The 25,218-nt window shown below is 40.7% G+C and overlaps 3 protein-coding genes across 5 annotated transcripts in view; all 3 read right to left on the reverse strand.

Moving 5' to 3' along the window:
* The window catches only part of LOC113577132 (protocadherin gamma-A11-like), a 119,671-nt gene extending 96,299 nt beyond the window's left edge, over positions 1–23,372 (reverse strand). The window contains exon 1 of one of the 3 annotated variants that reach the window (XM_081712935.1): positions 20,931–23,372. In XM_081712935.1, the coding sequence (XP_081569061.1) occupies positions 20,931–23,357 (2,427 nt within the window). In that variant the 5' untranslated portion in view covers positions 23,358–23,372. Of the gene's footprint in view, positions 1–1,097; positions 3,519–14,067; positions 16,545–20,930 lie in introns of those variants that run through there. The other 2 variants (XM_035521421.2, XM_035521394.2) reach the window with 2 other exon arrangements.
* Positions 5,062–8,162, reverse strand: LOC118240714 (protocadherin beta-15-like). The gene is made up of 2 exons (XM_035522493.1): positions 5,631–8,162; positions 5,062–5,100 (listed from the first exon to the last, which is right to left on the reverse strand). The coding sequence occupies exons 1-2, from the start codon at positions 8,034–8,036 to the stop codon at positions 5,062–5,064; spliced, it is 2,445 nt and encodes an 814-aa protein (XP_035378386.1). The 5' UTR covers positions 8,037–8,162.
* On the reverse strand, positions 9,255–12,341 carry LOC118240715 (protocadherin beta-16-like). Its single transcript, XM_035522498.2, has 2 exons — positions 9,799–12,341; positions 9,255–9,341 (listed from the first exon to the last, which is right to left on the reverse strand). The coding sequence occupies exons 1-2, from the start codon at positions 12,202–12,204 to the stop codon at positions 9,255–9,257; spliced, it is 2,493 nt and encodes an 830-aa protein (XP_035378391.1). The 5' UTR covers positions 12,205–12,341.
* Positions 23,373–25,218: the final 1,846 nt, after the last annotated feature.

A 25,218-nucleotide genomic window follows, 5' to 3' on the forward strand; every position in this document is an offset into this window, starting at 1 on the left:
CTGTCGCGCTCACGTAAACCACTACTGTATCTAACGGTGAATTTTCCGGCAGACTGACTTTATAGACGGACTGACTAAACACTGGAGCGTTATCATTAGCGCATACGTGATTTCGCCATTCTGCCCTTCATCTGTGGCGCTCAAGTTTACATCACTGCTCATAAATATTGATGAATAACTCCTGTGTCTCCAAACAGGAGTTAACAAAAAATTAACAAAAGCACTGTGGGCAACAATCAGCCTTTCAGAATCTGGTTACCAATGCAAAGAAGTGAATGCCAGTATCATTATTTCTAACTGTTAGCACGGAGAAAGAAAATTACAACCAAGAAGAACTATCCCCATTATGCACACTTTTCTCAAAATGCAGTTCCATTCATGCATCAGATTAAATTCACGAGATTGGTCAAACCAGAAGCGGGTACACGTCAGTACAACAAGGACTGGCCAAAAAAATAATAATCTTACAAGATATGTACATATGTACTGTACAATATTCTTACTATAGTTCATCTTAAATAATCTAGTCTAAGTGACCTGGTTAACCTGCTTCCTCGTGGCAGAAAGCTAAAACAGAAATGTAAAATGCGTAAACGCTGCCGAGTCAGACAGTCTCTACATGGAAAAAGTATGTAAGATTGAAAAAAGAAAAAGAAAACAAAACAAAACATACGCGCTAACTTCACACCTAACGCGATTCCTGAATATTAACATAGCACTAAATAACAGATTCCAACAATGTTTTTTTTTTCTAATTGTCCCATTAGCAATTATCTTGTTGAAAGCGCGCAAAAATGCTTACTATCTACTACGACTAAATGTATTTCAGTCGTGACTAACGTACATAGATGAAAATCGATAACAAGACGGAAACTATTTTTGCAGATATTTTGAAAAAGGGTAGAATGTAAAAGCCACGAATAAGAATGTAAAATATGACACCAAAATTATGATCAAGGTGATTCAGCAACAGCAAAGAATAAGCCATCAGTCTCGTCAGAAACATAACAAATCCATCTTGAAATCTGGCTTTACATGTGGAGTAGCGTAACATATTAAATATGAAAAATATTACTGGTAAAAATAAAGAACCATACCTGAACGTCATTTGTTGCATTACGAAGCCCCACAAAGTCACTGATAGGTGTTTGAGACTTGTTCATAGTCACGTCAGCAGGCAGCGTTTCCTCGTTGTAGGACGTGACAAACTTGAAATCACTTGTGCGTGAGCCTGCAGTTAGGTATGCGTCATAATTGAAGTTGCTGTGGAGAGTTCCGGTACCCTCCACATCTGCGTAATTTGGAGGGAGATACGCGCTGGGAATGGTGACAGCTCCATCAAACATTAGTCTGGGCTTCCTCTTGCGGCAAAACCTCACAGCCATGATAATGATGATGAACACGAGGAAGAACGTTGAAACGCTCACTAGTGCAACGACTAAATAGAAGGTTAGTCTCGTGTTACTCTCGTCGTGAGACATATCTTTCAGTTCTGGGACTTCAGCTAAATTATCTGAAATAATTAAATACATTATACATGTCGCAGACAGAGAGGGCTGTCCGTTATCTCTAACTGAAACAACGAGATTTTGCTTCATGTTATCAGATTCAGATATATCTCGTTGCATCCTGATTTCTCCGCTGTGGATACCGATCGTGAAAAGTCCTTGGGCGGTCGCTTTCACTATATGATAAGAGAGCCACGCGTTCTGCCCAGAGTCCGCGTCCACTGCAATCACCTTGGAAACGAGGGAGCCCGCATGCACTGTTTTAGGCACCATCTCGGTCATAAAAGAGTTTCCGTCCGGAGAGGGATATAATATCTGAGGAGAGTTGTCATTCTCATCCATGATGAAAACGCTCACGGTCACGTTACTTCTCAGAGGAGGAGAACCGTTGTCTCTGGCCAAGACGAGCACTTTAAAACTTTTAAACTGCTCATAATCAAAAGACCTCACGGCATGAATAACTCCCGTGTCTCCATTAATGGATAAAAAAGATGTAACCGGAGCTCCATTGACATCAGAGGGAAACAGAGAATAAACTACAGTACCGTTCTGTCTCCAGTCTGGGTCTGTTGCTGCTACTGTACACACAGAGGAGCCTGGTTTGTTATTTTCTTTCACATGAGCGCTGTAAGTCTGCTCCTCAAATACAGGTGGATTATCATTCACATCAGACACAGACAACTGAATAATCTTAGCGGAGGACAAAGGTGGAAATCCCTCATCAGTAGCAGTGACCGTAATGTTATAATCTGATACCTGTTCACGGTCCAGTTCACCTGCTGTCACCAGAGAATAATAATTTTTGATTGATGGAATGAGTCTAAATGGGACGTTTTGGTGAATGGAACAGCGAATCTCTCGATTTTTCCCAGAGTCTCTGTCCTGAACATTAATGATGCCCACCTCTGTGCCGGGTAACGCATTTTCTGGGATTAGGCTGTTCAACGATTTGACCATAATGAAAGGCGCATTATCATTTATATCTATAATCTCAATATGTAAATTACAGTAAGAAACTAACCCCGACCCGTCTGTCGCTTGGATGCGAAGGTCATATGTGGACTCCTCTTCATAATCAACTTGTCCGATAACGTTAACTTCTCCCGTTGAAGAATCAAGAGAGAAAGTTTTTGTGTATTCCTCAGATAAATTATTAAACTCATAGGCGACCTCTCCATTTGCACCTTCATCTGCATCAGTAGCGCTTACTGTAACCACTACGGTGCCTAATGGTGAATTTTCAGACAGACTGACTGTATAGACGGTCTGACTAAACACTGGTGTGTTATCATTAGCATCCAGTACAGTAACGTAAATGGTTACAGTACCAGATCTCGGTGGAGTCCCACCGTCTACGGCTGTAAGAATTAATGACACTTCCTGCTGTTTCTCACGATCCAATTCTTTCTCAAGCACCAATTCTCCATATTTCCCACCGACCATATTTGTATGAACAGACAAAGAAAAATGATCGTTATTTTCTAATACGTAGTTCTGCACGGTGTTCCCTTCTATATCTCCATCGAGAGCCTCATCTAACAAATATCGGGCACCTTTGACAGCCGATTCCTGAATCTCCAGTTTAATTAAATCTTTTTTAAATTTCGGAGAATTGTCATTAATATCCTGTACATGAAGGCTAATACGATGTAATTCCAAAGGACTCTCCAGCACTAGCTCTTGCGTGATAACACAGGAAGCTTTCTTTCCGCAAAGCCCCTCTCTGTCAATCCTTTCTGTAATAGTCAGTTCTCCGGTATTTAGATTAATGTCGCAGTAACGTTTTTGGTTACCTTCCGTATCAACGCGGGCCTTACGTGCGGACAGGCTACTCAGACTGAGTCCAAGATCCTTGGCTAAATTCCCAATCACAGATCCGCCTTTCATCTCCTCCGGAAAAGAATAACTCACATCTCCTATCGCGCTCTTCGCCACGACGAGGACCAAACAAAAGCTCAGAGAAAAATCAGAAGCCGAGATGCGTTTAAACTCCATTTCCAAAGTCAGACAAGCCGAATCAGTGCCGCATACATCCGCAGGTGCATGAAGTAAAATCGAAAATATATGATCCAGCTACCAAGATGAAGTGGTAGTGTAGAACAATATAGAGCGTCTTTGTTGGCTTCCTGTAACGAGGAGAATCGACAGCGCTGAGAGTGACATAATAAACAGGGGGTGGAGAGCGCAGTTAAATGTGTCTCCAAAGAGCTTTGCTGGTGAACAGCGACACTACGAGTCACAAAGAGACATCGAAGAAAGCAAAACTAAGTACTCTTCAGAAGCTATTCAAGTAAGTACGAATACATAGTTTTTTACTCGAAAAAATACTCTAAACAATTATAGGACCTGTTATAATAATAGATGCTAGGAAACGTCGAGTGTTTCGGTTCTAGAAACAGATGTATTACGCATAAAAATAACATTTCAAGACATCCATACAACTCCCTCCACCCTATTCTTCCAAAAGAGAAGATTATAGAGCAGGCTGAGATCAACGCTCGCAGTCCAATTCGTCAGAGGCCAACAAAGAATAAACGTTCTATCTCCAACGCTTGTCTGCTGTTGCTAGTGTACATCAACACAGTTCTCAACGTGTGCGTTGCAAAATGAATTTACCAAGTTTACATACATGGGGGGGGGGATTCTGGCAAGGCCAAATGAACTTCACCCATTTGTAGAATGAGAAAAACCCCGCAGTAGTTTGGATATTTGAATGCGCAATAGGTCAAAAGCCTGCTTTTGTCGCAACAAACATATATGCTGTGAAATAATACATTTCAACTCGCAGTGAAGTCATATAATGAAAAATTAACAAAAGCCCTGTGGGCAACAATCATCCTTTCAGAATCCGGTTACCATTGCAAAGACGCGCATTGCAGTATCATTATTTCTAACTGTTAGCACGGAGAAATAAAATTAGAACCAAGAAAAACTATCCCCATTATGCACACCTTTCTCAAAATGCAGTTCCATTCATGCACCAGATTAAATTCACGAAATTGGTCAAAACAGAAGCGGGAATACGTCAGTACAACAAGGACTGACCAAAAAAAAAAAAACCTTACAAGAAAGCTATTAAAACATATGTACTGTACTGTAACGTTGAGCCGTAAGGAGGCGGACGCATGTCCGGAGAAGAGTGAGATTTATTATAGGCAAATCCAAAATCAGAGTCATTTAGGCACTCCAGGGTCATAGAGCCAGCACGGAGAGCACGGGGAAACATGATTAAACAAACACACGAAGGCACGAAAGCAAACATGGGAATCAGGCTATAACAAAGGTAAGGAACCACGAATAAACATGCAAACGTTCAATAAAATGAACGCATACACAAATCATACAATCAAATGAAGAGCCAAAAGTAAGCGTACAAAGCAGGGTTTAAATACGACCAACTAAACGAGGGACAGGTGTAGAAAATCAAACGAGGGGCGGGGAAAACGAAACTGGAATGGAACTAAACACATGACAGGGAAAACACGGAACACGGAGGGTGGAAGGGACTGATCGCAATAGTACAATATTCTTACTATAGTTCATCTTAAATAGTCTAAGTGGCTTGGTTAGCCTGGTTCCTCGTGGCAGAAAGCTAAGACAGAAATGTAAAATGCGTAAACGCTGCCGAGTCAGACAGTCTCTACATGGAAAAAGTATGTAAGATTGAAAAAAACAAACAAACAAACAAACAAAAAAATACGCGCTAACTTCACACCTAACATGATTCCTGAATATTAACATAGCACTAAATACCAGATTCCAACAATGTTTTTTTTCTAATTGTCCCATTTGCAATTATCTTGTTGAAAGCGCGCAAAAATGCTTACTGTCTACTACGACTAAATGTATTTCAGTCGTGACTAACGTACATAGATGAAAATCGATAACAAGACGGAAACTATTTTTGCAGATATTTTGAAAAAGGGTAGAATGTAAAAGCCACGAATAAGAATGTAAAATATGACACCAAAATTATGATCAAGGTGATTCAGCAACAGAAAAGAATAAGCCATCAGTCTCGTCAGAAACATAACAAATCCATCTTGAAATCTGGCTTTACATGTGGAGTAGCGTAACATATTAAATATGAAAAATATTACTGGTAAAAATAAAGAACCATACCTGAACGTCATTTGTTGCATTACGAAGCCCCACAAAGTCACTGATAGGTGTTTGAGACTTGTTCATAGTCACGTCAGCAGGCAGCGTTTCCTCGTTGTAGGACGTGACAAACTTGAAATCACTTGTGCGTGAGCCTGCAGTTAGGTATGCGTCATAATTGAAGTTGCTGTGGAGAGTTCCGGTACCCTCCACATCTGCGTAATTTGGAGGGAGATACGCGCTGGGAATGGTGACAGCTCCATCAAACATTAGTCTGGGCTTCCTCTTGCGGCAAAACCTCACAGCCATGATAATGATGATGAACACGAGGAAGAACGTTGAAACGCTCACTAGTGCAACGACTAAATAGAAGGTTAGTCTCGTGTTACTCTCGTCGTGAGACATATCTTTCAGTTCTGGGACTTCAGCTAAATTATCTGAAATGATTAAATACATTATACATGTCGCAGACAGAGAGGGCTGTCCGTTATCTCTAACCGAAACAATGAGATTTTGCTTCATGTTATCGGATTCAGATATATCTCGTTGCATCCTGATTTCTCCGCTGTGGATATTTATCGTGAAAAGTCCTTGGTCGGTCGCTTTCACTATATGATAAGAGAGCCACGCGTTCTGCCCAGAGTCCGCGTCCACTGCAATCACCTTGGAAACGAGGGAGCCCACATGCACTGTTTTAGGCACCATCTCGGTCATAAAAGAGTTTCCGTCCGGAGAGGGATATAATATCTGAGGAGAGTTGTCATTCTCATCCATGATGAAAACGCTCACGGTCACGTTACTTCTCAGAGGAGGAGAACCGTTGTCTCTGGCCAAGACGAGCACTTTAAAACTTTTAAACTGCTCATAATCAAAAGACCTCACGGCATGAATAACTCCCGTGTCTCCATTAATGGATAAAAAAGATGTAACCGGAGCTCCATTGACATCAGAGGGAAACAGAGAATAAACTACAGTACCGTTCTGTCTCCAGTCTGGGTCTGTTGCTGCTACTGTACATACAGAGGAGCCTGGTTTGTTATTTTCTTTCACATGAGCGCTGTAAGTCTGCTCCTCAAATACAGGTGGATTATCATTCACATCAGACACAGACAACTGAATAATCTTAGCGGAGGACAAAGGTGGAGATCCCTCATCAGTAGCAGTGACCGTAATGTTATAATCTGATACCTGTTCACGGTCCAGTTCACCTGCTGTCACCAGAGAATAATAATTTTTGATTGATGGAATGAGTCTAAATGGGACGTTTTGGTGAATGGAACAGCGAACCTCTCGATTTTTCCCAGAGTCTCTGTCCTGAACATTAATGATGCCCACCTCTGTGCCGGGTAACGCATTTTCTGGGATTAGGCTGTTCAACGATTTGACCATAATGAAAGGCGCATTATCATTTATATCTATAATCTCAATATGTAAATTACAGTAAGAAACTAACCCCGACCCGTCTGTCGCTTGGATGCGAAGGTCATATGTGGACTCCTCTTCATAATCAACTTGTCCGATAACGTTAACTTCTCCCGTTGAAGAATCAAGAGAGAAAGTTTTTGTGTATTCCTCAGATAAATTATTAAACTCATAGGCGACCTCTCCATTTGCACCTTCATCTGCATCAGTAGCGCTTACTGTAACCACTACGGTGCCTAATGGTGAATTTTCAGACAGACTGACTGTATAGACGGTCTGACTAAACACTGGTGTGTTATCATTAGCATCCAGTACAGTAACGTAAATGGTTACAGTACCAGATCTCGGTGGAGTCCCACCGTCTACGGCTGTAAGAATTAATGACACTTCCTGCTGTTTCTCACGATCCAATTCTTTCTCAAGCACCAATTCTCCATATTTCCCACCGACCATATTTGTATGAACAGACAAAGAAAAATGATCGTTATTTTCTAATACGTAGTTCTGCACGGTGTTCCCTTCTATATCTCCATCAAGAGCCTCATCTAACAAATATCGGGCACCTTTGACAGCCGATTCCCGAATCTCTAGTTTAATTAAATCTTTTTTAAATTTCGGAGCATTGTCATTAATATCCTGTACATGAAGGCTAATACGATGTAATTCCAAAGGACTCTCCAGCACTAGCTCTTGCGTGATAACACAGGAAGCTTTCTTTCCGCAAAGCCCCTCTCTGTCAATCCTTTCTGTAATAGTCAGTTCTCCGGTATTTAGATTAATGTCGCAGTAACGTTTTTGGTTACCTTCCGTATCAACGCGGGCCTTACGTGCGGACAGGCTACTCAGACTGAGTCCAAGATCCTTGGCTAAATTCCCAATCACAGATCCGCCTTTCATCTCCTCCGGAAAAGAATAACTCACATCTCCTATCGCGCTCTGCGCCACGACGAGGACCAAACAAAAGCTCAGAGAAAAATCAGAAGCCGAGATGCGTTTAAACTCCATTTCCAAAATCAGACAAGCCGAATCAGTGCCGCATACATCCGCAGGTGCACGAAGTAAAGTCGAAAATATATGATCCAGCTACCAAGATGAAGAAGTGGTAGTGTGGAACAATATAGAGCGTCTTTGTTGGCTTCCTGTAACGAGGAGAATCGACAGCGCTGAGAGTGACATAATAAACAGGGGGTGGAGAGCGCAGTTAAATGTGTCTCCACAGAGCTTTGCTGGTGAACAGCGACACTACGAGTCACAAAGAGACATCGGAGAAAGCAAAACTAAGTACTCTTCAGAAGCTATTCAAGTAAGTACGAATACATAGTTTTTTATACTCTCAAAATATAGCACCTATTATTATTATTATTTATTTATTTTTTAAAAAATAAATACATATATAAATAATGATTCTAGGATACCTCGAGTGTTTCGGCTCTAGAAACAGATGTATTAAGCATAAAAATTAATAAAAGTTCAAGACATCCATACAACTCCCTCCACCCTATTCTTCCAAAAGAGAAAATTATAGAGCAGGCTGAGATCAACGCTCGCAGTCCAATTCGTCAGAGGCCAACAAGGAATAAACGTTCTATCTCCAACGCTTGTCTGCTGTTGCTAGTGTACATCAACACAGTTCTCAACGTGTGCGTTGCAAAATGAATTTACCGCTTAAAATGACAGTATGATTAAATGACATTGTCCAAGTTTAAATACATTTAAGGGGGGAAAAAAGGAATCCTCGCGAGGCCAAATTAACTGCATAGATTTTTGCATCCCGCCATATATTGGGTATTTGAATGCATTACGTCAAACGCCTGATTCTGGGGCAACAAACACACATGCTGTAAAATAATACATTGCGACTCGCAATGAAATGAAGTAAAGAAAAATTAACAAAGCACTGTGGGCAACAAGCATCCTTTCAGAATATGGTTACAATTACAAATAAGCGCGAGCCAGAATCATTATATCTAACTGTTATCACGGAGTTAGATAGAAACTTAGAAGGGACATGAACAAGAACTGTCGCCATTATGCGCGCTTTTCTCAAAATGCAGTTCCATTCATGCATCAGATTAAAGTCACGAAATTGATCATATCAGAAACGGGTACACATCAGTGCAAAAAGAACTGACAATACACTTACATGAACGATATTAAACATATGTAGTGTGCAATATTCTTACTCTAGTAATCATCTCAATCAATTCAGTCTCAGTGGCTTGGTTAGCCCGCATCCTTGTGGCGAAAAGCTAAGACCGGTATATAAGACAGAAATGTAAAATGCGTAAACACTGCCGAGTCAGACAGTCTCTACAAGGAAAAAGTATGCAATACTGAAAAAAACACATGTACTAACTTCACCTAACGCGATTCTTGAATACCAAAATAGCACTAAATATCAAATTCCACACCATGGATTTTTCTAATGTCCAATTAGCAATTATCTTGTTGAAAGCGCGCAAAAATGCTTACTGTCTACTATGACTAAATGTATTTCAGCCGTGACTAACGTACATAGATGAAAATCGATAAGAAGACGGAAACTATTTTTGCAGATGTTATGAAAAAGGGTAGAATGTATAAGCCACGAATAAGAATGTAAAATATGACACCAAAATTATGATCAAGATGATTCAGCAACAGCAAACTATAAGCCAACAGTTTCGTCAGAAACATAACAAATCCATTTTCAAATCTGGCTTTACATGTGAGGTAGCGTAACATAATAAATATGAAAAATATTACTGGTAAAAATAAAGAACCATACCTGAACGTCATTTGTTGCATTACGAAGCCCCACAAAGTCACTGATAGGTGTTTGAGACTTGTTCATAGTCACGTCAGCAGGCAGCGTTTCCTCGTTGTAGGACGTGACAAACTTGAAATCACTTGTGCGTGAGCCTGCAGTTAGGTATGCGTCATAATTGAAGTTGCTGTGGAGAGTTCCGGTACCCTCCACATCTGCGTAATTTGGAGGGAGATACGTGCTGGGAATGGTGACAGCTCCATCAAACATTAGTCTGGGCTTCCTCTTGCGGCAAAACCTCACAGCCATGATAATGATGATGAACACGAGGAAGAACGTTGAAACGCTCACTAGTGCAACGACTAAATAGAAGGTTAGTCTCGTGTTACTCTCGTCGTGAGACATATCTTTCAGTTCTGGGACTTCAGCTAAATTATCTGAAATGATTAAATACATTATACATGTCGCAGACAGAGAGGGCTGTCCGTTATCTCTAACCGAAACAACGAGATTTTGCTTCATGTTATCGGATTCAGATAGATCCCGTTGCATCTTTATTTCACCGCTGTGGACACCGATCGTGAAAAGTCCTTGGTCGGTGGCTTTCAATATATGATAAGAGAGCCACGCATTCTGCCCGCAGTCTGCGTCCACTGCAATCACCTTGGAAACGAGGGAGCCCGCTTGTAATGTTTTAGGCACCATTTCGGTCATAAAAGAGTTTCCGTCCGGAGAGGGATATAATATCTGAGGAGAGTTATCATTCTCATCCATGATGAAAACGCTCACGGTCACGTTACTTCTCAGAGGAGGAGAACCGTTGTCTCTGGCCAAGACGAGCACTTTAAAACTTTTAAACTGCTCATAATCAAAAGACCTCACGGCATGAATAACTCCCGTGTCTCCATTAATGGATAAAAAAGATGTAACCGGAGCTCCATTGACATCAGAGGGAAACAGAGAATAAACTACAGTACCGTTCTGTCTCCAGTCTGGGTCTGTTGCTGCTACTGTACACACAGCGGATCCTGGTTTGTTATTTTCTTTCACATGGGCGCTGTAAATATGCTCCTGAAATGCAGGTGCATTATCATTCACATCAGCTATTGAGAGATAAATAGTTTTAGAGGACGACAAAGGTGGTGAGCCCTCATCAGTAGCAGTAATTGTAATGTTATAATCAGGCACTACTTCACGGTCCAATTCTCCTGCGACCTCTAGAGAATAATAATTTTTAATCGACAGGACGAACTGAAATGGAATATTTTGCTGAATTGAGCAGTGAACCTGTTGGTTATTCTCAGAGTCTCTGTCCTGCACATTAATGATGCCCACCTGTGTGCCTGGTTGGGCATTCTCAGGAAGCGGACTCTTCAGAGATTTAAGGACTATCACAGGAGCATTGTCATTTACATCAGTAATGTCTATTACTACTTTACAGTAAGACTTTAAACCAGATCCGTCCGTTGCTAATATTTTTAATTCAAATGATGTGTCTTCTTCAAAGTCAATAGAACCTTTCACTGCAATTTTTCCATTATCTCCATCTAGAGAAAACAATTCGTCAACTCTCTCAGACACGTGGCCTAGTGCATAAGTTACTTTTCCATTTTGTCCCTCGTCAGCGTCACTAGCGCTCACTGTAATCACTACAGTACCTACTGGTGAATTTTCAGGCAGACTGACTTTATAGACGGACTGACTAAACACTGGGGCGTTATCATTAGCATCCAGTACAGTAACGTCTATGACTACACTACCTGATCTCGGCGGAGTCCCACCGTCTATTGCAGTAAGAACGAACGTTACCTTCTGCTGCTTTTCGCGATCTAATTCTTTTTGTAATACCAGCTCACTATATTTCCCACCGTCCATGTTTGACTGTATATTCAAAGCGAAATGTGCATTCGTTTGCAGCGAGTATAACTGAACCGAATTCTTTCCAATATCAGCATCGACGGCTTCATCTAACAGAAATATGGCACCCTTAGACGTAGACTCTGCTATTTCGATTCCAATCACATCCGTTTCAAAGCGTGGTGAATTGTCATTAACGTCTTCAATATTTAAGATTACTTTGTGTAATTCTAAAGGATTCTCCAGCACAAGCTCCTGTGTTATGACGCACGAGGGCTTCTTACCACACAGCGCCTCTCTGTCAATCCTCTCTGCCACAATCAGTTCTCCGGTATTCTGATTAATGTTACAGTATCGTTTTCGTTTACCTTCAGCGTCAACGCGGGCCTTGCGTGCGAACAGTGCCTTCACATCGAGTCCGAGATCTTTGGCTACATTTCCAACCACAGATCCGCTTTTCATCTCTTCTGGAAAAGAATAACTTACATCTCCAAACGTTCTATGGACCAAAATGACGAAGGAACAAAAGCTCAGACCAAATCCAACAACGGAGATACATTTCACTCGCATTTTTCAGCCAAAGCACTTAAATAGAACTGCGCAAGTATATAAAAAAATAAAACTGCAGAAAATGTATGATTGATCCTCCAAGGAAAAAGAAGAAATGTTACAACATTAAGTGTTATACCTATTTAGCGTCGTCGACGGTTTTCTATCTACAGCATTGAAAGGCACGTAATAATCAAGGGGTGGAGAGAACGCCAGTTCGTGCATCCACAGAGCTTTGCTAGTAAAGAGCGACCCTACGAGTCAGAAAGAGAAATTACAAATAACAAGAATCGCACTGGGACAACATAATGGATTAATCCTATCAAGCAAGATCAATCAATTCTGCGCGCTCAAATTTTATTTAAGAATAAATAAAAATCAACAACATTCTGAATTAACAAAAAAGCCACAAATTAAATAACCATTTGCGCCAGAATTAATAATTAAAAACGTCTAATAATTCTATTATATTTATTGACTGCCTTAAACCTTAGTCTCGTTAACGGACACAGTACCATGGACAGCGCCGGTGTGTACAACTGTGAAGACCAGGTTTGCTAAGAAGCTATTAAACAGGGAAGAAATTACGTGAACGCTAAAAAATACACCACCAAAACAGGGCATAGGAAATGAGGAATCTTGCCATTTAATTAGCAGTGTAATGTCGTATAGGAGTCAGACCCATATTTAAACAGAAACGATTTGATTTATGTATGTTAGAAATGTTTTTTTAGGCCGCTGAGCCTATAAGCAACAACTTATTTATATCGTGTACTATGTTATTAAGGGTAAGACTATATTTAAAGTTTAGTTAATTTTCCTAACTTGTTGGTGGCTCTGACATAACTTCATTTACCGCACTTTGAAGTAAAAACGCAAAATAATTCAGAAATAATAGGTTTGGTGGTACTTTTGGAAGACGGAATAAAAATGACTGAATGAATGACGCTCCTGAGCTCAAAGAGGGAGTTGATAGGAGTTAGGGTTCGTGTTTACAAAAGCGACAGAATTAGTTCGAGAACACCAAACGTAATTAGCACATGAAAGCCATTACGAGCAAAGTAACACACTGGCACTGACACAAGGATTTTAACAGAGCTATTCATCAACTGAAATTATGCTCTTGGAAATAATACAAAAGATATGTATATTACCATGCATGAACGTATGCATGTACACTCAGCAGATAATTACTAGGTACAACACTATTAGAGCCATTTTGTAGGTGTACACTTCAAGAATATAGCCCAACTGTCGCCATGCACAGTTTGTGAAGGCCATCCCATTCATTTTTATGTCAGTTTCTGACCACGGACTACTGCTGGATGGCTACTTCAGTTTGGTGCAGCAGTAATTTCAGTAGTAAAACTGCTGGCCTGATGTACGTGTGGCTGTCCTTTACAAGTAGTTAGCAAAAAAAACAAAAACAAAAAAAAAAACAAAAAAAACCCCCAAACTTTTATAGTGGTGTAAGTATGAAAAAACAGCTATTTTTGTAAATAAATTTTGATGACACAAAAATGTTTTATCAGAATGTATCCATTTACTCTATTACGTTAGTCTTTTTCTGTTTAAACTACTCGAAGAGTTTGCACTCAGAATTAAAAGTCCTCTATAAATAAAGATTCAAAGACAACGATGGTTATTGTTATCATCAGCATTATGAGAGTTAGCGTTGTTGTTGTTGTTGCTGTGCTTAATCTGGGTAACCTACACCACGAAACATTCTAAATATACACTAAAATGGATTTTTGCATTTTTACAAAATTTAAAAAATGGTAAAAAAAAAGAAAAAAAGAAAAACAAAACAGCCTTATATACATTTATATAAGAACAGAGAAAAGTAAAAAATTAATTAAAATGTATGAAAACATAAGACCATACCTCAGACGTATCAATTGTAATGTCCAATCCAACAAGGTCATCACCAGATGCTTGAGTCTTTTGCGGAGTTAGATCGGCAGGCAGTGTCCCCTCGTTATAAGAGCTAATAAACTTAAAGTCGCTGGTGCGTGAGCCTGTGGTCAGATACGCGTCATAATTGAAGTTGCCGCGGAGGGTTCCGGTACCCTCCACATCTGCGTAATTTGGAGGGAGATACGCGCCGGGAATGGCGACAGCTCCATCAAGCATTAGTCTGGGTTTCCTCTTGTGACAAAATCTCACGGCCATGATAATGATGATGAACACGAGGAAGAACGTGGAAACAGTCACGAGCGCGACTGTTAAATAAAATGTGAGTCTGGAGTTGGTGTTGTCAAATGACATGTCCTTAAGTTCTATGACTTCAGCCAAATTATCTGAAATAATTAAATACATTACACATGTCGCAGACAAAGAGGGCTGTCCGTTATCGCTAACTGAAACAATGACATTTTGCTTCATGTTATCGGATTCAGATAGATCCCGTTGCATCTTTATTTCACCGCTGTGGACACCGATCGTGAAAAGTCCTTGGTCGGTGGCTTTCACTATATGGTAAGAGAGCCACGCATTCTGCCCGCAGTCCGCGTCCACTGCAATCACCTTGGAAACGAGGGAGCCCGCGTGTACTGTTTTAGGCACCATTTCGGTCATAAAAGAGTTTCCGTCCGGAGAGGGATATAATATCTGAGGAGAGTTGTCATTCTCATCCATGATGAAAACGCTCACGGTCACGTTACTGCTCAGAGGAGGAGAACCGTTGTCTCTGGCCAAGACGAGCACTTTAAAACTTTTAAACTGCTCATAATCATAGGACCTCACGGCATGAATAACTCCCGTGTCTCCATTAATGGATAAAAAAGATGTAACCGGAGCTCCATTGACATCAGAGGGAAACAGAGAATAAACTACAGTACCGTTCTGTCTCCAGTCTGGGTCTGTTGCTGCTACTGTACACACAGCGGATCCTGGTTTGTTATTTTCTTTCACATGAGCGCTGTAAATATGCTCCTGAAATACAGGTGGGTTGTCGTTGACATCAGCTATTGACAGATGAATTGTTTTAGAGGACGACAAAGGTGGAGAGCCCTCATCAACTGCGGTGACTGTAATGTTATAATCAGACACTAGCTCTCGGTCCAAGTCACTGATCGTCACTAGAGAGTAATAGCTTTTGAGTGATGGGATGAGTTTAAAAGGAACATTTTGCTGAATTTTGCACTGGACCTGTCTATTATTCTCAGAGTCTCCGTCCTGCACATTAATGATGCCCACCTCTGTGCCTGGTTGGGCATTCTCAGGAAGCGGACTCTTCAAAGATTTGAGCACTATTACAGGAGCATTGTCATTTACATCTGTAATTTCTATAATTACTTTGGAGTATGAGGTTAGACCTGCACCATCTTTTGCCAGTACTCTTAACTCATATAATGACTCATCTTCATAATCTATTGGCCCAGTAGTTGTAATTGCTCCCGTTTTACGACTGAGCGAAAATAATTTCTTACCTTCCTCAGAGACGTGGCCTAATGCATACGTGACTTCGCCATTCTGCCCTTCATCTGCGTCTGTCGCGCTCACGTAAACCACTACTGTATCTAACGGTGAATTTTCCGGCAGACTGACTTTATAGACGGACTGACTAAACACTGGAGCGTTATCATTAGCATCCAGTACAGTGACGTGTACGGTTACAGTACCTGATCTCGGTGGAGTCCCGCCGTCTATTGCTGTAAGAATTAACGATACCTCCTGCTGTTGTTCACGATCCACTTCATTATCTAAGATTAATTCGCTATATTTTCCACCGTCCGAGTTTGTGTTAACGGACAAAACAAAGTGTTCGTTCTTTTGTAAGGTGTAAGTCTGAACTGAATTCTCCCCAATGTCTGCATCATGAGCCTCTTCCAGCATGAAACGAGCTCCCTTATCAGTCGATTCTGGTATCTCTATTTTGATAATATCTTCCTCAAACTTTGGTGAGTTATCATTTATATCTTGAATATGTAGTTTGACGTGATGTAATTCCAAAGGATTTTCTAGTACGAGTTCCTGTTGTAGAACGCACGAAGCTTTCTTTGCACAAAGCCCCTCTCGGTCCATCCTTTCTGCTACAATCAGTTCTCCACTATTTAGATTAACGTCGAGGTGGTGCTTTCGGCTGCCTTCTGTATCAATGCGGGCCTTACGAGCCCACAGTCCCTTCACATCGAGTCCGAGATCCTTGGCTATGTTTCCGATCACAAATCCGCGTTTCACCTCCTCCTGTAAAGAATAGCCCAGGTCCCCACGCTCGGCATGCGCCATCAGCACGAGAAAACAAAAAAAAGCTGTCAAGAAAAATCCTTTGACCTCCATAGCGAATGCTAAATAATTCTGCACCAAGCTTTCTTTAAAAAGTTAAGCAAATGCTAGATAAATCGACTTGTAAAAATCTATTAAAAATAGGAGCAAAACCAAAACTGGACACGGACAGAGGTTTTGCGCTACTATGCAAAAGGAATTGTTACTTCGGCTAGTGACGCCATACACAGGGTGGAGAGAAGACCGTCATTCATGCGCAATTATGTTGCAGGACAACAGCGACGCTGCGAGTTTCTATGAGAAACCACAAACCATAAACATAAGCAACATAATGACCAGATAAGGAGGTAAAACGTTACAAGGACATAATCAATCTGGAATTTGATTCAAACAGAAACCGTATACTGTAAAAGTAAAAATGAATCAATTTAATGTGGACTCTTTAAGAAATAATTTAAATAGAAACATTATAACTTCGAAAAGCACTCCTCTCAAAGGCTTAAATAGTGTCCAATTTACGTGCCTACAAGAACATCAACCGCAATCCCAATTACGAAGGAATTATAACAAACGAAATCGATGTGTTTGAACGCAATCCTAAGAGAAGCTACGTCCGCTAAACACGCCCTCAAGCCTGACATTCCAATGTCATACACTGTAAAACCTAACAGTACATCACACCGCACAGACCTGGTATCGAATAATTTAAATTCAGCACAGGGATTGGGATTACTACAATTCACTGGATTTACTTGCGTTCCCACAACAATAAAAATCTGTTATTCACACCCAGTTTAGGAAATTATTCAAATGGTTTGAGTTAATAAACTAGAACTGTGTAAATTTCGGTTTCCTCAAACAATTTGAGCTGTAGATTTATTATATATATTAGACTGTACATTACGTAGGAAGTGGTTCATTCATATTTTTGGACTGTTTTATTTTGCAATCTTGAGAACTCAAGCCTCAGAGGATACACGTCTCAGCCAAACTTTTTTGGGAAGTTTAATCAAAGCAATTGCAATTATTTAATTAAGGATTTAAAAAAGGAAATCTTCAAAACCAATAAGGGATACACATTTTAATACCACTAATTCCAGAAAAGACATATTATATCTGCCAAGTGTTAACTTCATCGTCATCAAGTCTCGAATATAATTCACAGTAGAATCAGGTTTTCCAAGTGTCAGATCAACAGGCAGCGTGCCCTCAGTGTAAATTCCAACGATCTTAAAAATCACTGGGCCCGTGGTCAGGTATGTGACGATTACATAAGTGGTTAGTCAAAATACAAGTACTCAAATACAAATACAAATACTCAAATACAAGTGGATTATCATCTACATCAGCCACAGATAACTGAATCGTCTTCCGTGAGGACAAAGATGGAGAGCCCTCTTCAGTTTTGGGCATTTTGCTGACTGGAGCAATAGTAGCCAGAGTCCCTGCAGGTTAATGATCTCAATCTCTGTACAAGGCACTTCATTCTCCACAACTGGGGGTTGCAATGAGTATAACATTGCCATTCGTGTTCCATATTTGTATAATTTCAGTAGCAAACGATACTAATCCTAATCCATCAGTTGCCTGATTTTGTATTCAAAGGACTCCTTCTCGTCGTCAAGAGGTCTCATTATACGTGTCTGTTCCAAACTATTATTGAGAGAGAACATTGCCATTTTTTTTTCCAGAAACGTAACTAATCACATACGACACCTCTACATTAACACTGTCAGTAGCCCTCGCTGTAACCACTGCAATTGCGAATTAGCAGGCAGACCTATTTTATATACAAACTGACTAAATACCGGAGCCTTCTCATTAGTGTCTAGTACAGTAACGTGTGTACAGTACCTGACCTCGGTGGGGTCCCACCATTAGCTGCAGTACAAATCATTGTTACTTCCTGCTCCTTCTCGCGATCTAGTCCTTCGTTTAACACCAATTCATTATATATTCGTCCAGCCATTTTTGGACTAGCGCAAAATAAACATTTTATGTTATCTTGTAGGTCGGAATCGAGTTGGGTTTAATGCATCGTTAGCTTGCTCCAGCAAAACTCCATAAACTACATGCACCATAATAGAAATGGTGAGGTGAAAATAATTGTACGCTCAGCAGAGCACCATGGTGTGACTGAGTACAACTGCCGCGTCAAACAAGTGATCTAATGTCTAAAACAACAAGCACATTATACATTTGCATGTACTGCGCTAACGAAAACCACACTGGACACCCCCCCCCCCCCCTCCCCCAAACCACAAAATAAATTCTTTATAGAACAGACAGCGCCAGTGGAGGAGGGTGGAACGTATAAGCATTGCTTGGCTTCATGGGTAAACAGTGACACCACGAGATTCATTATCAGACAGGACTGAGACGCCCCAGAGCTCCAGAGCGCTATCCAAGGTGCTGAACCAGCACCACCGCCACTCCCAGTTTGAGTACCATTGTTGTGGACTAAGCCACCACGTGCGGGCGAAAGGCGGAGCGAGCAGACCGTGCATGGCTGTTCATCCCTGTTGATTTACAGATAAACGCGAAAGTACGGATGGGGAAAACGTGCCACACCAACACTGGACCAGCAGGAGCACGATGGTGAATTATAATGGAACTTCTCTCTCTCTCTCTCCCCCTCACATTCTCACTCGTCGTCTCTTCCTCCGCCCACACGAGGCATTGGTTGAATTCCGAGCTGGAAGCAGAACCGCCCCCCAACCTAGACAGAGAGACAACACCCTTCCTGCCATGCGTTCCATGCGAAAAAACTTTTCATTCCCTCTTTATTTTGTATGTGTAGCCAGGTAGAAAACGGTGTGTACACTTTGTGTACATTTAAGAGTTTTTAGTTGCTGGCTGTTATATATTTTCTTTAATGTCACTGACCCTTAAAGAAGCCAGTCTCGAGTTTATTCAGAGAGTTGTACTCGTGTGATTTCAGTTGTCCGGATAATATAGCGCATGCGATGGAATAATGGCTATGATTGCGCGATCAGCATTAATCCTGTGGTAATTATTATTATAATTTTTTTTTTTTGCATGGATGATATCAACCATAGATCCATACAATAATGATTTTTACTGCTAAATTTGATTAATATATTTGGATAATTCAGTGTTTGACTGGTTGGTTCACGATGTAAGGCGGTATGCTAAACGTGTTTAAGGAAACGCATTTAGCTAGCAAATCTTAGTGTGTATTGAAAATGTGTTTGCACCTTTGTCTTGTTACAGTATGGAAACTATATAAGCTGTAACTAAATACATAACCTTTATTTAAACAGATGTCCATTTCTGTGGATGTCATGCCTGCATGTGAAGTACCTGAGATGAGGTTTTTTGTTTTTTTTTGTACTTTTTAAAAATGTTGTACTGCTTAGTGGGTTTATAATGTAACTACGGTTATACGATGGCTCAGTTTTACTACACAGATTTAGACACTTTCCTTATATAAAAAAGCAATTGGTGTAGATGTTTTAGTACGTCTAACCCCACAACATGGGAAGTGCACAAAAAACTGTCACATTAAACATGCCCGTAGTCCATTATCTCATTACCTCTCGTTGTCGCTTTTTTCAGCACCACTGACAGAAACAAGACAAATGATTAACTGCCAAAGAAATGATTCTACAATCAGTGAAACATGCAATAGAAGTGTTCCTCAGAATTTATTACTAATAAACAAGATACTGAATACTTGTAAAATATGTTTTATACTTTGCTTTGCCTATGATGTGTGCACAGACAACATGATTGCTTAAAGTGCTCATTTCAACCCGATAGGATGGCTGCAAACGCAAAGAAGAGCGATATTTTTTTAAGGCCAAAAGAGTCGTTGAAACAGTCCAGGGTCAGAGTAGCAAGATTAAAAGAACCGGTATACATGATTAAAGTAAATAAAGCAAAACACAAAAACCGAAGAAAGAAACGCACACGCTAACGGAGTGAAAAACGGAACAGGCTAAAATGAAAGCGGCAAAAAACACACAATACATAGATCACAGGTTTTGATGCGTACGCACAACAAGGGCTTGCATACTGACCAGTGACGGTTTAAATAAACTTACTGACGAGAGGGCAACGAGGGAGAGAAGGGAACCAATAAACAAAGAACCACGAAGAGAAATGCAAAACAAAAACATGGAGGCGGTTACTAGGGAGATGGCGACGCTAGCGGAGGGGAATCGTGACACTCATACACAGTCTATACACAGCTTGTCGTCTGTACAGTTTATGTAGGTTGACATAAGTCTAAGGAAAAAAATCTGAAATGCAATCATAATTAAAAAAAATAGTTCGCTTATTGAATAATGGAGCCATAAAGGCACAATCATTACATGAATACGAGCGTCTTACATTAAAGATCCCGAAAAGTAAACTGAGTGCCAGATCACCACGTGTAACTCAATATTTGAAACCAGCCTTTATCAAAGCTGCATTTTTTAATTCCTTTTTTTTTTTCAAACAAGGTATCTCAACTTAAAGGCAGAACAAAGCACAAGTCCAAATTAAAGCCATACCTGAGTTAAGATGTTGAGTTCATCACCAGCACATCTCATCCCGTTTTCAGTGGACTGAGCCTTTATCAGAGTCAGGTCAGCTGGCAGCGTTCCCTCATTATAACATCTGGAGAACTTGAAATCACTGGTGAGTGAGCTTGTGGTCAAGTATGTGTCATAATTACAGTTGCTGCGGAGAGTTCCGGTACCCTCCACCTCTGCGTAATTTGGAGGAAGATACGCGCCGGGAATGGTGACAGCTCCATCAAACATTAGTCTGGGCTTACTCCTGTGACAAAACCTCACAGCCAAGATGATGATGATGAAGGTGAGGAAGAATGTGGAAATTGTCACTAGTGCTATGATCAAATAAAAAGTCAGTTTAGAGCTGCCGTCATCATACGACTTATCCTTCATTTCCGGAACTTCGGCCAAATTATCCAAAACAAGCAGACTAATTGAGCAGGTGACAGATAGAGAAGGCTGTCCGTTATCTCTCACTGAGACTATCAGGTTCTGCTTCATGTTAATAGTTTCGGGAATGTCCCTTTGCACTGTGATTTCGCCATTGTGGATGCCAATTGTAAAAAGTCCAGGATCAGTTGCTTTCTCTATATGATATGAGAGCCACGCATTCTGCCCAGAGTCTGCATCCACAGCGATCACCTTGGACACCAAAGAACCTGCCTGTGCAGCTTTAGGTACCATTTCAGTCATGAAGGAGTTTGCATCCGGAGAGGGATATAATATCTGTGGAGAGTTGTCGTTCTCATCCATGATGAAAATGCTCACGGTCACGTTACTTCTCAGAGGAGGAGAACCGTTGTCTCTGGCCAAGACGAGCACTTTAAAACTTTTAAACTGCTCATAATCAAAAGACCTCACGGCATGAATAACTCCCGTGTCTCCATTAATGGATAAAAAAGATGTAACCGGAGCTCCATTGACATCAGTGGGAAACAGAGAATAAACTACAGTACCGTTCTGTCTCCAGTCTGGGTCTGTTGCTGCTACTGTACATACAGAGGAGCCTGGTTTGTTATTTTCTTTCACATGAGCGCTGTAAGTCTGCTCCTCAAATACAGGTGGATTATCATTCACATCAGACACAGACAACTGAATAACCTTAGCGGAGGACAAAGGTGGAGATCCCTCATCAGTAGCAGTGATCGTAATGTTATAATCAGACACTAACTCGCGGTCCAGTTCACCTGCTGTCACCAAAGAATAGTAATTTTTAATTGATGGAACAAGTTTAAATGGAAGATTTTGCTGAATTGAGCAGTGAACCTGTCGGTTTTTATCAGAGTCTCCGTCCTGCACATTAATGATGCCCACCTCTGTGCCTGGTTGGGCATTTTCAGGTACCGGACTAGTCAGAGATTTTAGCACTATTACAGGAGTATTGTCATTTACATCAGTTATCTCTATAATTACTTTAGAATATGCCGCTAATCCTGCGCCATCTTTAGCCTGAATTTGGAGTTCAAATGACGTTGCTTCCTCGTAATCTAATGGACCAACTAAACTAATTTGTCCTGTCTTTGAATCTAGAGAAAATAACGCCTCATTTTCCCGTGAAATATGACCAAAAGCATATGTAACTTCTCCATTTGCACCCTCGTCAGCATCCGTACTGCTCACTGTAATTATTACAGTACCTACTGGTGAATTTTCAGGCAGACTGATTTTATAGACGGACTGACTAAACACTGGAGCGTTATCATTAGCATCCAGTACAGTGACTTGTATGGTTACAGTACCTGATCTCGGTGGGACTCCACCGTCTATTGCTGTAAGAACTAGTACAATCTCCTGCTGATTTTCACGATCTAACTCCTTGTCTAGGACCAATTCACCGTATTTTAATCCGTATGCATTCATGTTAACGTTCAAAATAAAATGATCGTTCCTTTGAAGCACATAGGTCTGTACTGAATTTTGCCCAATGTCTGCATCGTGAGCAGGATCTAAGGGAAATGTAGCACCTTTCACTGATGATTCTGATATTTCTATCCGAATCGCCTTGTTCATAAATAGTGGCGAGTTGTCGTTAATGTCTTGAATATTAAGACTTACACGATGTAATTCCAAAGGATTCTCTAGCACAAGCTCCTGTATTATAACACACGAAACCTTCTGTCCACAAAGCCCCTCTCGGTCAATCCTTTCCGTAACGGCCAGTTCTCCAGTATTCAGATTCATTTCACAGTAGCGTTTTCGGTTACCTTCAGTATCAATACGGGTCTTGCGCACCGTCAGTCTGTTCACGTCCAGTCCGAGGTCCTTTGCTGTATTTCCAATTACGAATCCGCGTTTAATCTCCTCCGGAAAGGAATAGCTCACTTCTCCATACGAGGTATGTACAGAGAGAACCACGAAACAAAAGCGCGCCGTGAAAGAGAGAACAGTGAAGCTACTGAGTTCCATAATGATGTGAAACCGCATCACTTAAGTTGTGAATGGGCTATATTTACACCGAAGACCTTCAAAATGTCATCAAATTATAACTGCAGTGCAAATACAGTATAAAGTGCTGTCGACGGTTCTCTGGTGCAAACAGCACACAGTCAGCTCCGACAGTGACTTAAAATACAGGGCGGAGAAAACGAAAAGGTTCATGCCTCTTATTGGCTTTGTTAGCGAACAGCGACACTATGAGCCACAGTGAGTAACAACTAAATGAATTGGAGGGATACAGAGCGCTTACTAGTTTCCTTCAAGACCAAAATAATGTTATTTAAAAACTGATGTTAACGATTACTTGTATGTTAAAAGAAACGTTATATAATGATACCTGACTTGAGCATTGAAACGAGTAGTACAATTGACTACGGTGTAAGGTTTATAATAATACAGACACAATTAAAACGAAAATGTTTAAACTACAATCTTACCTCACTGCGTTGACTTACTTGCGTGTCGTTTCAAGGGGCTTCTTTGGGGCTTATTTGGAGTGAAATTAGTAGCCAGCGTTCCCTCACTGGGAAAAATTTGATGAAAATGACTGGTCCGCAAAACCGTTGTGGGGTGTGCGTCATAATGAAATGTTCCATAATAGTATTTGCTCCAAATTGTCACTCGTCCTCATGAACATTTAACTTGTTTGTTGACATTTTTAATGACGAGTTCACACTCTAGTATGTAACCAACGGAGATAACCTAAACCTCATATTTCTGTTTCGCGAGAGCACGCTGTATTTCCCCTCATGTGATTCACAATAACCTATGAAATACTCTCGCTTTTTTTCTGAAAAGAAAAGAAACATCTTTCTTTTTTAACAACTTAATCATTTTCTCAGACCACGTTTTGACACCAAAGCGTTACATTATGTAATATTAGTTCAATTATTATGTAATAGTTAATATTACATTGATCTGTAATACCATGACACACTCACTAGAGTCGAGTTTTGGCGATTGACCTACTTAACCGCACCAATAAAGTGTCAAGTTTAGAAGGTGTCTGTACACCTGTTTATACAGCCCTCTCAGCTGCCCCGTTCAGTTGTGGATAATGGGGCATAGACGTTATATGCATGAAACCATATTTGTTCCAGAACTCTTTAAATTCAGCAGACACACCATGTTCTATTGTCCCTCACAGGTTCATTAGGAATGCCCTATCTTGTGAGCATGCTTTTATATCTAGCAATGATCTGCTGGCTACTGATTCGAGCTAGGTGGGCTATGTCTTCATATGCAGAATAGTAGTCCATCACTACAACATACTTCCTACCATCATACTAACACATATAAACTACACTTTTGTGCAGGGGTGTCATGATCAGTAGCTCCCGCCTTTCAGTCAGCTTGTTTTCTGCACATATTGGTAGAGTGTGGCAGTTGACTTCTGGCCAGATGCCATCTATGCAAATGGTATGACCAAAATAATGGATCTAAGGGTTCTTGAAGTGACACTTTTCTATATTCAACTTCAGTCCAGATTGCTGAATGGTCTGCAAAACAGTGCTGAGGTTTTGTTCATGACTCATCTGATTCTCCTCAAAAACTAGAATATCATTCATTACTACAACACTCTTACCAAAACCCCAGTGGGGTTTGGTTAATTTACAGTAAAGTTTTCACCCTCTGCAATGTTTCCCTAGCTAAAGTAATGGCAAATGATAGATGGCAGAAACAGAAACAGAATCTCCCTTCAGAAGTAGTGAAGGTTGTTAATGGCATTGAGCTAGGCTGAAGTAATTTGCCAGAAACTGCTATATGCATCTAGTGTTGAGAAGACCCTGAAAAGCTTTGGTAAAATGAACACACACACACACACACACACACACACACACACACGCTC

Source organism: Electrophorus electricus, chromosome 4, assembly GCF_041902795.1.
Source record: "Electrophorus electricus isolate QZ-2024a chromosome 4, ASM4190279v1, whole genome shotgun sequence".
Classification (NCBI taxonomy): Eukaryota; Metazoa; Chordata; class Actinopteri; order Gymnotiformes; family Gymnotidae; genus Electrophorus; species Electrophorus electricus.

What these genes read in the sequence shown, in the direction of transcription:
- LOC118240715 (XM_035522498.2), bottom strand. Translation starts at nt 12,204, where the DNA reads ATGCGAGTGAAATGTATCTCCGTTGTTGGATTTGGTCTGAGCTTTTGT. An exon ending in ATGCAACAAATGACGTTCAG is followed by an intron (nt 9,342 to 9,798) that starts GTATGGTTCTTT and finishes TTTTCCTTGTAG; the next exon opens with AGACTGTCTGACTCGGCAGT.
- LOC118240714 (XM_035522493.1), bottom strand. Translation starts at nt 8,036, where the DNA reads ATGGAGTTTAAACGCATCTCGGCTTCTGATTTTTCTCTGAGCTTTTGT. An exon ending in ATGCAACAAATGACGTTCAG is followed by an intron (nt 5,101 to 5,630) that starts GTATGGTTCTTT and finishes TTTCTGTCTTAG; the next exon opens with CTTTCTGCCACGAGGAACCA.